The 15070-nt window shown below is 39.8% G+C and overlaps 1 protein-coding gene across 7 annotated transcripts in view; it reads left to right on the forward strand.

Annotated features, from left to right (window-relative positions):
* Positions 1 to 15070, forward strand: part of XB1001290.S (provisional ortholog of golgin B1 S homeolog) — a 70533-nt gene that overhangs the window by 6748 nt on the left and 48715 nt on the right. For 6 of the 7 annotated variants that reach the window (XM_041561933.1, XM_041561940.1, XM_041561935.1 and 3 more), the window contains exons 2-9: positions 1916 to 1975; positions 3772 to 3921; positions 4633 to 4779; positions 6371 to 6493; positions 7843 to 7998; positions 8911 to 9090; positions 12817 to 12939; positions 14098 to 14211. In XM_041561933.1, coding sequence (XP_041417867.1) covers positions 1931 to 1975; positions 3772 to 3921; positions 4633 to 4779; positions 6371 to 6493; positions 7843 to 7998; positions 8911 to 9090; positions 12817 to 12939; positions 14098 to 14211 — 1038 coding nt within the window. In that variant the 5' untranslated portion in view covers positions 1916 to 1930. The remainder of the gene's footprint in view (positions 1 to 1915; positions 1976 to 3771; positions 3922 to 4632; positions 4780 to 6370; positions 6494 to 7842; positions 7999 to 8910; positions 9091 to 12816; positions 12940 to 14097; positions 14212 to 15070) is intronic. The other variant, XM_041561938.1, reaches the window with a different exon arrangement.

The raw sequence follows: 15070 nt of genomic DNA on the forward strand, positions 1-15070 counted from the left end.
AGGGTTAAACATTGCAGTGTTAAAGGACCAGTAACATCACATTTTTTAAACAAAAAATTTGTTAATGTGCAACGAAAAAAAACCCACAAAGACAAATTAAACTTTGAAATCGCGAAGTCTTTATTAGGAAATAACTTACCGAAACTCCGCTTGCGCTCCTCTTACGATCCGTCGTGCGGGCTCGATTTCTCCTCCTTGGCTATCTCCTATAAGGAAGGCAGGGAGGAAAAATCGAGCGCCGCACGATGGATCGCTTTTTCTGAAGAGGAGTTTCAATAAGTTATTTCTTAATAAAGACGTAACGATTTCAACGTTTAATTTGTCTTTGTGTTGTTTTTTCCGTTTTATTCACTTATTTGATGATACTGGTCCTTTCATGTTACACTATGGGGGGCAAGTGCAAGACTCTCTGTCAGTCACATACACAACCTAAAGCAATAAGTGATTGGTGCAGGACTGTATAAGGGCCAGACTCATTGGAATCGACCATTTACAGGCAGAACCGTGGCACAATATACATCTGGTTGGTATTTTAAACCTCTTTATTTGGCAAATAATAACATTCATAGAGAAAAAGAAGCAGTTTTTGGCAACCTCAGGACAAAATTTTGATGCAAAATCCAGGAAAACATTACTTAAAATCAGGGAAATGCACCCATTGAAATGCATTATAAACTGGTGGGACCACAAATAAAAAAAAAAGTAAAATGAGGGAAAACTTAAAATCAGGGGACTTAAAAATCGAGGTTTTACTGTACATTTCAAGGAATGCAGTTTGGAGGCATCTCGGTAAAGCTGCCCATACATTCCCAGATTTGGTTGGGCAGTTTTGCCAGTACTGTCTGAGCACTTATGCTAGTTAGGGGTTGGTTTCTATAGTCTTGGGGCCCCCAAAGTTTTTCACCGTTAGCGACATTCAGATTCAGGGAAGCAACGCCAGCATGAAAAATGTTCCTGGGTGGTGCCAGATAAGGGCTGTGATTGGCCATTTAGTAGCCCCTATGGGGACTGACAGCCTATAGGAAACTGCATTTGGCAGTACAGGTATGCGACATATCCAGAATGCTCGGGACCTGGGGTTTTCTGGATAAGAGATCTTTCCCTAATTTGGATCTTCATACATAAGGGAGGAACTCCGTGGTGCGGCTTGAGCCGACACGTCGCCATGCGACGTGTCTGATGTTCTGAAGATACTGGAAGTGAAGGAGAAATCGCAGGTAAGAACTACATTTATCCGACTGTCGGATGGAAACACAGCATGCAGCGTTTTCATACAACATTCGGATAAATGTAGTTCTTACCTGCGATTTCTCCTTCACTTCCTTTATCGTCAGAACATCCGACACGTCGCATGTGTTTCTTCGCATGCAACTTGTCGGCTCGAGTTGCACCGTGGAGTTCTACCCTTAAGTCTACTAGAACATCATGTCAATATTAAATAAAGCCAATAGGTTGGTTTTTGCTTCCAATAAGGATTCATTATATCTCAGTTGGGATCAAGTACAAGCGACTGTTTTATTATTACAGAGAAAATGGAAATCATTTTTAAAAATTTCGATTAGTTGAACAAAATGGAGTCTATGGGAGACAACCTTTCAGTAATTCTGAGCTTTCTGGATAATGGGTTTCCGGATAACTGTTATGCAACCAAACTTGCCTCCAAGCCAAGATTTTAAATATAAGCACCTGCTTTGAGGCCACTGGGAGCAACACCCAAGGGGTTGGGGAGCAACATGTTGCTCGTGAGCCACTGGTTGGGGATCACTAATGTAGACCATCGCAGTCAATCTATCCAAGCACATAATGTTATATTCTGATACACCATAGCATTATACAATACACCACTATAATGAATTAAACAGTGTATCAGAAAGATTGCCCAATGTATGCATTAACTCATTATCCTCTGTTTCAGAGCCAATAAGGCACAATGTGGAAGTGGTATTCTGGCGACGAGTCGACCCTTCAAGGAGGAGTAAGTGTCCGTTAAATGTTTTCTTTATTGTTATTGAGATTTAATGGAAAAGTCACACCAAAAAATTAAAGGGTTTTAAGTAATGGAAATAAAGTGAAGTGTTGCCCTGCACTGGTAAAACTGGCGTGTTTGCTTCAGAAACATTAATATAGTTTATATAAACAAGCTGCTGTGTAGCCATGGAGGCAGCCATTCAAGCACAGGATACACAGTAGATAACAGATAAGTACTACTATAGTTTATATAAACAAGCTGCTGTGTAGCCATGGAGGCAGCCATTCAAGCACAGGATACACAGTAGATAACAGATAAGTACTACTATAGTTTATATAAACAAGCTGCTGTGTAGCCATGGAGGCAGCCATTCAAGCACAGGATACACAGTAGATAACAGATAAGTACTACTATAGTTTATATAAACAAGCTGCTGTGTAGCCATGGAGGCAGCCATTCAAGCACAGGATACACAGTAGATAACAGATAAGTACTACTATAGTTTATATAAACAAGCTGCTGTGTAGCCATGGAGGCAGCCATTCAAGCACAGGATACACAGTAGATAACAGATAAGCACTACTATAGTTTATATAAACAAGCTGCTGTGTAGCCATGGGGGCAGCCATTCAAGCACAGGATACACAGTAGATAACAGATAAGTACTACTATAGTTTATATAAACAAGCTGCTGTGTAGCCATGGAGGCAGCCATTCAAGCACAGGATACACAGTAGATAACAGATAAGTACTACTATAGTTTATATAAACAAGCTGCTGTGTAGCCATGGAGGCAGCCATTCAAGCACAGGATACACAGTAGATAACAGATAAGTACTACTATAGTTTATATAAACAAGCTGCTGTGTAGCCATGGAGGCAGCCATTCAAGCACAGGATACACAGTAGATAACAGATAAGTACTACTATAGTTTATATAAACAAGCTGCTGTGTAGCCATGGAGGCAGCCATTCAAGCACAGGATACACAGTAGATAACAGATAAGCACTACTATAGTTTATATAAACAAGCTGCTGTGTAGCCATGGGGGCAGCCATTCAAGCACAGGATACACAGTAGATAACAGATAAGTACTACTATAGTTTATATAAACAAGCTGCTGTGTAGCCATGGAGGCAGCCATTCAAGCACAGGATACACAGTAGATAACAGATAAGTACTACTATAGTTTATATAAACAAGCTGCTGTGTAGCCATGGGGACAGCCATTCAAGCACAGGATACACAGTAGATAACAGATAATTCCTACTATAGTTTATATAAACAAGCTGCTGTGTAGCCATGGGGACAGCCATTCAAGCACAGGATACACAGTAGATAACAGATAAGTACTTATTTATATAAACTATAGTAGTGCTGATCTGTTATCTACTGTGTATCCTGTGCTTGAATGGCTGTCCCCATGGCTACACAGCAGCTTGTTTATATAAACTATAGTAGTACTTATCTGTTATCTACTGTGTATCCTGTGCTTGAATGGCTCAGGTTCCATGTAATATATATATATATATATATATATATATATATATATATATTTGCTCAGGCGTTCTTCATTTAGAAATATAAGCAACTGCACCATTAGATGGCAAATAGATGGAATTGTTCTGTTGGAGAATAAGTGGCCTAAAATGAAGCTGACAGCTTATTCTAAATAGAAGTAAGCAGAGAATGTAATGCAACAACCAGGCTACAAGCTATAATGTGATTTTTTTTTTTAATGTATATTAAACTGGGAAAACAGTTATATATGTAATTTTTATTTATTCCTTAAAATATGTAGGCTCCAGACAATGAGGGGAGCCCTGTTGGCACCATGTCAGTTGCAGATCTGACAGAACAGCTGGCACAGACCGAGCAGCTGGTGGTTCAACTGAAGGAACTTATCAGAGAGAAAGATAATGAGCTTCGCAAGAAGGATCAGCAGCTCAAGGTCTGTATGCAAAATGTTGGCGGTGCTTTCTGGAGACTTGTTATCTTGTGAATCACTGTGGATGTTTGCAAGGCAACAAAATCCTAACAGTGGTGGGGAATCATTGTACATCAGCTGTTGAAAAGTAATCCCCCACTCTTCCATCTTCTAGCAGAGTTGTAGGTCAGCTGTTGCCAAGCTTTCACACTGTCTCTGCTGTATTCTTTATTTAAAATGCATATATATATATATATATAATTCCAGCGAGTAGGAGCGCAAAACCATAAGAGTCTACAATGCCTGGGTGCCAGTCTTTAAAAAATCTCGAGAATTCCACATAGTCATTTGGATCAAATAAAGTGCAGGTTTATTTAAAGACCAATGTTTCGAATCCTTACTGGAATCTGGGATATATATATATATATATATATATATATATATATATATATATATATATATATATATATAACCAACCCACTGTGCTCTGTTTTTTGGTAATATGCAAATAACTCACTGCTGGAAGCCCCTAGGTCACAGAAAATGCTCGATGTTTAGGATTTCTAAGGACTTTCTGTCTATATCTAATATCTTTATACACATACATATTTTTCAGTGTTTTTAATAGGAAGATTTGAACCAGACTTCATTTGTTCATGCCAGACTGGATGTTGTTCATTAGATTCCACAGGGTGTAAATAATTTACTAACATAGCAAATGCCTTTGTAATCCAGGAGGAAAAAGAATCTGCAGAGTCTAAGATATCAAAGGCCAAGCTCCAAAATAAAGCGAAGATTGTGTCTCTGACATCGCAACTGGAAGAGCTAAAGAAACAGCAGGCTTCACCCAGACCACAAGAGAAAAAATCTGAAAACAAAAAGGTGCATATTTGCTTATGATTGCCTGCAAGGCAGGCACACCGAAATTCCTCGCTTCCTCATTTGCGCTTTTGAGCCATAATTGTCTGCATGAATCTACAATAAGCACATTCAGGCAATTACATATAAGAGTTTATTGAGGTGCGGTTGGGAGCTTTTTCCCCCTGCTAGTGGAGCTACAAATCGTCAGAATGAAAAAAAAAAATGCACCAAACAGTCCCATGTGCATTTAGGCTATGACCACATTGGGCTGATTTTCCTCCTGTGGATAAACACAGGCTGAGAATTAACCCCCTGCTTGCATCAACCTTTTTATGTACCTGCACCCATAGCCACTGCATTGGCCCCAGTGCAAGCACACTGGGTTTATTTTGGCACTTAAATGCATACTGACTGCAGAAGGCCAAAAATCAGCCAGATATCGATCGGTCAAGTTTTTGTACAATCCAGGACTACATCGGCTAGTTGATGCGGTCCTGCGACCCGTCGTAGCCCATTCGTAGTATTGTAATATCCCCAGGGCCGAACATTCGGATTCATCCGATATCGCCCAGCCGTTAGTAGGCATATCGGGTTAAGATCTCGTTTGGCAACCTTGGCAAACGAGCGGATCTTATAGTATATGACCACCTTTACCCTAAAGCCATCCATATGCTCAAGATTATTGTGTTGCACTTCAGAAAGGACAGTTTAACAAGGTGAGAAAGGTCAGCTTTACTTCACATGGTAACAGCAGCTTTGATAAGCACTCGGGCATTTATAGTTGCCACAGCACTTAAATGGCAGCTGGGCTTTTGTCAGGCAGGCATTTTCTGAGGAATATAGAAGTTTTCCTGTGTGATTTTTTCCTAGCTAACATGTTTTATGGGGACATAGAGAAAAAGAAAAAAGATTGATCAATGCACATTCCTTGGTCCCCTATCACATAAGTAATTTATGCAGATGCATGTATTTACAAAGACAGGGGTTTTTTTAGTTAAAAAATTACAATTATAAGATTGATACACCACCATTCCACATCAAGGTAAAACCCATACGGTGGTCCCTAGCTATTTACCTCTGGTCATAATACTCAAATGCTAAAGCCTCCCGGTATAACCGCATTACCTGAAATAAAGGTCTTTTGCCCTGCTATAAAATTCCCTAAAAATGAAATGAAATTGCCCACTGTTCTCCCTATATTTCCCTTTTGCCAGTCGACCTTTCCGTATCTAAAAGTTAGCGTATAAAGCTGCAAGTGAGAGAAGCTGTTTTCACGAATCGAAATATATGCCAAAATAGTAGAACAGTAGATTGTAGTTGTGACTACACACAAGTTAGGTTTTAAGGAGTAGCTCTATTGTTGAGCTAAGAACATCCCCTGTATTGAGGCCTGCAGCCTCATCATATCATAATACATAATACAGCATTGTTTCTAATGTGCAGAGCATTCCTGGATTTGTGTGATCATGTGCAAACATTCAGTGCTCAATGAAGCAAGTTATTCCCTGATGAACAAGGGATTGTTTCAGGCTGTTGAAATCCAGAACGTTGATGGAATTTGCTTATCCAATATTTATTCACTGTTTCTCTCATTTATTTGTTTTTTTTAAAGGCCACTGGAGAAGGAGATTACGAAAACAGTTCAGCAAATCGAGGAAAAATTCTTCTGTTAAAAAGGCGGGTTGAAGAATTGGAGTCACAGTTAGCACTTAAAAATGAAGAACTTCAAAAAAAGGTATATAGAAAGTATGCATGCACTTTACACTTATATACAGTCTTATGAAAAAGTTTGGGAACCCCTCCTAATTTATTGGAGTTTTGTTTATCATTGGCTGCTCTTTCAAAGTAGCAACTTCCTTTTAATATATAACATGCCTTATGGAAACAGTAGTATTTCAGCAGTGACCTAAAGTTTATTGGATTAACAGAAAATATCCAATGTGCATCATAACGAAATTAGACAGATGCATAAATTTGGGCACCCAACAGAGATATTACATCAATACTTAGTTGAGTCTTCTTTTGCAAATGTAACGGCCTCTAGACGCCTCCTATAGCCTTTGACGAGTGTCTGAATTCTGGATGTGGGTATTTTTGACCATTCGTCCATACAAAATCTCTCCAGTTCAGTTAAATTTGACTGCCGAGCATGGACAGCCTCCTTCAAATCATCCCATAGATTTTCCATGATCTTCAAGTCAGGGGACTGTGATGGCCATTGCAGAATATTGTACTTCTCCCTCTGCATAAATGGCTTTGTAGATTTCCAAGTGTGTTTAGAGTCATTGTCTTGTTTGAATACCCAACCCCTGCGTAACTTACACTTTGTGGCTGATGCGTGAACATTATCCTGAAGAATTTGTTGATATTGGTTGAATTCATCCGACCCTCAACTTTAACAAGGGCCCCAGTCCCTGAACTAGCCACACAGCCCCACAGCATGATGGGACCTCCACCAAATTTGATAGTAGGTAGCAGGTGTTTTTCTTGGAATGCGGTGTTCTTCTTCTGCCATGCAAAGCGCTTTTTGTTATGACCAAATAACTAAATTTTTGTCTCATCAGTCCAAAGCACTTTGTTCCAAAAGTGTCTAAATGAGCTTTTCCATACAACAAGCGACTCTGTGTTTGCGTGAGTGCAGAAAGGGCTTCTTTCTCAACACCCTGCCATACACATGTTCTTTGTACAAATTGTGCTGAATTGTAGAACAATGTACAGATACACCATCTGCAGCAAGATGTTCTTGCAGGTCTTTGGAGGTGATCTTTGGGTTGTCTGTAACCATTCTCACAATTCTCTGCATATGCTGCTCCTGTATTTTTCTTGGCCTCCCAGACCTGGGGTTTACAGCAACTGTGCCTGTGGCCTTCCATTTCCTGATTACATTCCTTACAGTTGAAACTGACAGTTTAAAACTCTGAGATAACTTTTTGTAGCCTTCCCCTAAACCATGATACTGAACAATCCGATCTTTTGAGAGTTGCTTTGAGGATCCCATGCTGTCACTCTTCAGAGGAGAATCAAACAGAAGCACAACTTGAGGATAATTCTGTTTTCAGAGGTGTTTGTGAACATTTTTTCTAGGAGGCTGACCTGGAGCAGCAGAGGTTGCGGGGCTCTCAGATGGATGCTATGCTTAGTGAAAAGGAGAAGAAATTGGCTGCCAAAGAGGCCTATATCATCGACTTGCAGATGGCTGCAGGATCCAACAATGTACCTAGTTCTCAAGATAACACTCAGGTATTCTTCCACTGCAGAATGTGATCAAAAATATAATTCCATCCACGTTTAGTCCACATCAGTGCTCAGATCATTCATCATGGCACTAAAAAAGCTAGCTCCATTGGACTACTTAAAGGGATACTGTCATGATTTTCATGGTGTAGTTTTTATTTCTAAATTACACTGTTTACTAATTCACGCTACAATATAAAATTTCATTCCTGAACCAACAAGTGTATATTTTTTAGTTGTAATATTGGTGTGTAGGCTCCATCTCAGGTAATTTTGCCTGGTCATGTGCTTTCAGAAAGAGCCAGCACTTTAGGATGGAACTGCTTTCTGGCAGGCTGTTGTTTCTCCTACTCAATGTAACTGAATGTGTCTCAGTGGGACCTGGATTTTTACTATTGAGTGTTGTTCTTATATCTACCAGGGAGCTGTTATCTTGACTTAGGAAGCTGCTATCTGGTTACCTTCCCATTGTTCTGATGCTGGGGGAAGGGAGGGGCTGATATCACTCTAACTTGCAGTACAACAGTAAAAAATGACTGAAGTTTATCAGAGCACAAGTCACATGACTGGGGGCAGCTGGGAAACTGACAATATGTCTAGCTCCATGTCAGATTTCAAAATAAAATTTAAAAAAAAAACAGCTCTTTTGAGAGACGGATTTCAGTGCAGAATTCTGCTGGAGCAGCACTATTAAACATGTTTTCCCATCACCGTATCCCTTTAAGGTGGTCATAGATGTAACAATTACAATCTTTCCTGGAAAAGATCTTTCCAAGAAAGATCGTTTGTTTCAATACACACACGCAGAGCTGAATTGTCCGATATTCAGGTAGAAACAATAGAATTCTACCTGTATCTGACGATTCAGCTCGGGTGAAATTTCATGGCAACACATTTTGCATTTCTCTCTGAACCCAGGAAAAAAACAACGGCACATCTAATCAGGAGCTGCAGGTTCTAATCCAGAACCTTACAAGGAAAGTGGGAGAAAGTGAAGAGAAGTGTAGCCTTCTCCAAGAGCAGGCCGAGAGTTTGAAAACCCTACTGAACAAAGAGAAGGATCACTTCAAGGAGAGGGAGGCGATGTACACGGAAAATGTGAGTAAGCTTTTTCCAGGATGGGAATTGGGTGCTGCTGTGACAGTTAAAGGAAAACTATACCCCCAAAATGAATACTTAAGCAACAGTTTATTTTAAATTAAGTGGCATATTAAAGAATCTCACCAAACTGGTATATATTTTTAAGTAAATATTGGCCTTTTATGTCTCTTGCCTTGAACCACCATTTTGTGATGGTTGTGTGTTGCCTCAGAGATCACCTAACCAGAAATACTGCAACTCTAAGAGTAGAACTACATGGGCGATTTTCGTCCGACGCCACACAACGAAACGCTGGCGTCAAGTCGGATGCACCGTAAATAAGGTAAGAGATAGAAATGTCAGATGAAGTCGCAGTGTGCATGCATGCAGCGTCTGCATCCTGACAGTCGTGTCGGATACACGCGGCGACTGCATCCGACATTCCTACAACTGACCTTATCTTCGTCGCATCCGACTTGACGCCAGCACTTCGTTGCGTCGGATCAGACCTAAATCGCCCATGTTGTTCTACCCTAACTGTAACAGGAAGAAGTGAGGAAGCAAAAGAAAGAACTCTGTCTGTTAATTGGCTCATGTGAGCTAACATGTAGGGTTTGTTTAGTATGTTTGTGTGCACAGTGAATCCTACGATCCCAGGGGGCGGCCCTTATTTTTTAAAAAAAATTAGGATTACCCAATGGCACGTACTAATAAAAAAGTATATTATTATGAAAAATGTTTTATGCAATATCTTTTTATAGAGACCTACACTGTACAGGGGGTATAGTTTTCCTTTAAGACAATACTCTCTTCAAAACACTAATGGGTTGATTTAAATATTATCAAAAGGAAACCTACTGTATAGGATAAATTGCATGTTTATATCAAATTAAACGCCCGACACTTGTGTCATTCCTATTTATTGTTGTACTATTATGCCCTCGTAGCTGTTTAACACATAAATAACTCAAGAACAGGAACATCCAGTCCTTCCACGAATTTACCCTGCCCTAGAAAGGACTGTTCTTTGCTCATTGTATCCTTAACCTAACACTCTGGGGCCGATTCACTAAGCTCGAGTGAAGGATTCGAATGAAAAAAATTCGAATTTCGAAGTATTTTTTTGGTACTTCGACCATCGAATTGGTTAAATTCGTTCGAATTCGAACGAAATCGAACGAATCGAACGAAAAATCGTTCGACTATTCGACCATTCGATAGTCGAAGTACTTCCCCTTTAAAAAAAACTTCGACCCTCTACTTCGGCAGGTAAAACCTACCGAAGTCAATGTTAGCCTATGGGGAAGGTCCCCATAGGCTTGCCTGTGATTTTTTGATCGAAGGATTTTCCTTCGATCGTTGGATTAAAATCCTTCGAATCGAACGATTCGAAGGATTTAATCGTTCGATCGAACGAAAAATCCTTCGATCGATCGATCGCTGGATTAGCGCTAAATCCTTCGACTTCGATATTCGAAGTCGAAGGATTTCAATTCGAGGGTCGAATTTCGAAGTATTTTTAACTTCGAAATTCGACCCTTAATGAATCTGCCCCTCTGTGTTTGAGGATCCATTAACTCTCCTTAATAAAAAATTTTTTTTTACATTTTATTTATATTTTTCAAACATGGGCTGTCAAAGATAGGTACATCAGCCAGAACATTAGCACCATTGGAATAGCAACATTTATGTGCCCACACAGTACATCTAGGGGATCTGTTATACAGAATGCTCAGGATAATGGATCTTTCCGTAATTTGGATCTTCAAGTCTACTAGAAAATCATGTGAACATTAAATAAACCCAATAGGCTGGTTTTGCTTCCAACAAGGATTAATTATATCTTAGTTGGGATCAAGTACAAGCAACTGTTTTATTATTACACAGAAAAAGGAAATCATTTTTAAATATTTGGATAATTTGATCATAATGGAGTCTATGGGAGGCTTTCCATAATTCGGAGCTTTCTGGATAACGGTTTTCCGGATAACGGATCTCATACCTGTACTTGCATACGAACCGAATCGTCTACTATAGACGATGGCATTGACATTCATATGAATAGAAAGCATCTGTCAGCAGAGGATTTTTTCATCATTTCTGTTCTCTTCTTAAAGGACCAGGCTAATCAAAGGCAAGCATCATGGTTGATCAACCTGTTTGGTCTGTGTTTTTTTGTTCTTCCCACCTTTACCGCAAAACAGATTGTGTCACCCTAACTGAGATGCAGACATGACACTTCGGATGAGGCTGCTTTTCTATTATGATTTTTCCCCAAACACCTACCAGTGGGGGAAAAGCAAACGTGTCTTGTTCAGCTCTCAATACAAACCCACATGGCCTTTGCATAGTGCATAGAGACACAATGTATGACTCAAACATGTATTTCTTTTTCTTGTGATGTAGCTGCAAGGAGAGCTAAAGCCTAACAATGAATATGGCTAAAAATGCCATATTTTATATACTGAACTTATTGCACCAGCCTAAAGTTTCAGCTTCCCAATAGCAGCAATGATCCAGGACTTCAAACTTGTCACAGGGGGTCACCATCTTGGAAAGTGTCTGTGACACTCACATGCTCAGTGGGCTCTGATTGGCTGTTGAGAAGCTAAGCTTAGGGCTCGTCACTAATTATCCAGCAGAAAATGAGCTTCCCCTGTAATATAAGCTGATGCTACAGGTTTGCTGATTATTAAATTCTGATGCTAATTGCACTGGTTTCTGTGCTGCCATGTAGTAATTATCTGTATTAATTACTAATCAGCCTTATATAGTGACATTTCTATTCTATGTGTACTGTATATTTTGAGTGGGTCCCTAAGCTCAGTAAGTGACAGCAGCACAGAGCATGTGCAGTGAATCAGCAGAAAAGAAGATGGGGAGCTACTGGGGCATCTTTGGAGACACAGATCTTTACTGCTAAAGGGCTGTGGTTGCCTTGGGCTGGTACAGAAGCCCAAAACATAATGTACAACATTTCTAGCTACTTCTGTATTTAAGCTTTAGTTCTCCTTTAAGTAGGGAGGCACCGAATTCAGGATTCGGTTCGGGATTCGGACAGGATTCGGGCTTTTTCAGCAGGATTCGGCCTTACCAAATCCAAATCCTAATATGCATATGCAAATTAGGGGCGGGGAGGAAAATCGCATGACTTTTTGTTACAAAACAAGGACATAAAAAAATGTTTTCTCCTTACCACCCCTAATTTGTATATGCAAACATGTTGATGATATCAACATGTTTATATATATATATATATATATATATATATATATATATATATATATATATATATATATATATATATATATATATATATGCAAATTTGGATACGGTTCGGTATTTGGCGAATCTTTTGCGAAGGATTTGGGGGTTCGGCCGAATCCAAAATAGTGGATTCGGTGCATCCCCCTACCTTGCTTTATGCTTTAGGTATCAGAACAGCATCCTAACCATAACTGACTACCATCTGCTCTGTTAATCCTCCAGGCCAGTGCTACCCAACTGTTTCTTTTTTGTGGGGTGATTATTAACAAACCACATCTTTGCAGTTTGGATATTAAGTACAGCACATATATGCCTATTTATATAAAACCCTCTGGATCTCTATCTGTATGTATAGCCGTGCTAATTCTGTGCTCAGTGCAAAGATGGAGTGTTCATATACACTGACTCTTTAAAATGCATTATCTATTATATATAAGGAAAGCTAACTCCCTATTTGTTTCTTTTCTAAATGTTTAGATCCGGGTGTTCCAAAACTTAGTCCAGGAAAAGGAGAAAGAGCTGAAGGAACAGTCACAGAAACACGAGCAAGAAATTTTCAAACTATTGGCAAAATCCGATGCCAATGCTGATCTGCATCAGGTAACTACATGGCTTCTTTTACGAATGGAATCACATCATTGTATTCAGCTTGACATATGTCGGACATTTTGTCTTGACTAATATCAATTTAGTCATATAAACTTTCAGGCTGACGGCAAATCTGATGCTTTTCGGCTGCTGAAAAGTACCTGGACGTTGCCTCTTGTGGCTATTGTTGAATTAAATTAAAGGGATACTGCCATGGGAAAACATGTTTTTTCCAAAGCGCATCAGTTAATAGTGCTGATCCAGCAGAATTCTGCACTGAAATCCATTTCTCAAAAGAGCAAACAGATTTTGTTATATTTAATTTTTAAATCTGACACGGCACTAGACATATTGTCAGTTTCCCAGCTGTCCCCAGTCATATGACTTGTGCCTGCACTTTAGGATGGAACTACTTTCTGGGAGGCTGTTATTTCTCCTACTTAATGTAACTGTAACAGTCTCAGTGGGACTTGGCTCTTACTATTGAGTGCTGTTCTTAGATCTTCCAGGGAGCTGTTATCTTGTGTTAGGGAGCTGCTATCTGGTTACCTTCCCATTGTTCTGTTGTAAGACTGATGGGGGGGGGGAGAGAGAGGGGGTGATATCACTCCAACTTGCAGTACAGCAGTAAAGAGTGACTGAAGTTTATCAGAGCACAGGTCACATGACTGGGGGCAGCTGGGAAACTGACAATTTGTCTAGCCCCATGTCAGATTTCAAAATTGAATATAACAAAATCTGTTTGCTCTTTTGAAAAATGGATTTCAGTGCAGCAGGATTCGGATTCGGCCGAATCATTTTGCCTGGCCAATCCGAATCCTAATTGCATATGCCAATTAGGGGCGGGGAAGGAAATTGCGTGACTTTTTGTCTCAAAACAAGGAAGTAAAAAATGTTTTCCCCTTCCTACCCCTAATTTGCATATGCAAATTAGGATTCGGTTCGTTATTCGGCCGAAGCTTTTGCAAAGGATTCGGGGGTTCGGCCGAATCCAAAATAGTGGATTTGTTGCATCCCCACGGATAACAGATCCTATACCTGTACATTATAGTATTTTGGCTATTAGATTGGATTTACTCCACTAAGGCTTCAGTGTTGGCAAAGTTCCACTTGTATTATATGTAGCATTATGTTTGTATGATTTTGTTTGTATGATTGTTGCCCCTGCAGCTGCTCAAGGCCTTAAAACAGAAACTGCACGAGGAAGAGGAGGTTTTACTTGGGAAGAATCAAGTGATTGATGTGCTACAGAAAGAACTAGATAATAAGGAACAAGAGAATATGGTGAGGACTGATTTTTTTTTTTTTTATTACTGGGACATCAGTCCCTGCCCCAGTAGAGTTTACAATCCAAGGTCCCTATCACATTTATACACTAGGATCAGATTTATAAGGAGCCAATTTACTTGCCTGTGTATTTTTTGGAGTGTGGGAGGAAGCCCATGTAAGGGCATGGAGAACAAACATTGTCCCGACCGATCCTAGCACCCCAGCACTGCAAGGCAGCTGCCCAATACCCCTAATTTGAAGGAACAGTAACACCAAAAAATGACATTGTTTTTAAGGAATGACAGTTTGTACTGTTGGCCTGCACTGGTGAAAACTGGTGTGTTTGCTTCAGAAACTGTACTATAGATTATATATAAACTGCTGGGCAGCCATTCAAGCACAGGATGCACAGTAGATAACAGATAAGTACTACTATAGTTTATATAAACAAGCTGCTGTGTAGCCATGGGGGCAGCCATTCAAGCACAGGATACACAGTAGATAACAGGTGCGTTTCTGAAGAATCCCATTGTATACTACAGAGCTTATCTGTTATCTGCTGTGTATCCTGTGCCTTTGCTCCTTTTTCAGCTTTGAATGGCTGCCCCCATGGCTACACAGCAGCTTGTTTATATAAATTATAGTAGTACTTATCTGTTATCTACTGTGTATCCTGTGCTTGAATGGCTGCCCCTATGGCTACACAGCAGCTTGTTTATATAAACTATAGTAGTACTTATCTGTTATCTACTGTGTATCCTGTGCTTGAATGGCTTCCCCCATGGCTACACAGCAGCTTGTTTATATAAACTATAGTAGTACTTATCTGTTATCTACTGTGTATCCTGTGCTTGAATGGCTTCCCCCATGGCTA

The sequence above is a fragment of the Xenopus laevis genome, chromosome 4S (assembly GCF_017654675.1).
Source record: "Xenopus laevis strain J_2021 chromosome 4S, Xenopus_laevis_v10.1, whole genome shotgun sequence".
Taxonomy (NCBI): Eukaryota; Metazoa; Chordata; class Amphibia; order Anura; family Pipidae; genus Xenopus; species Xenopus laevis.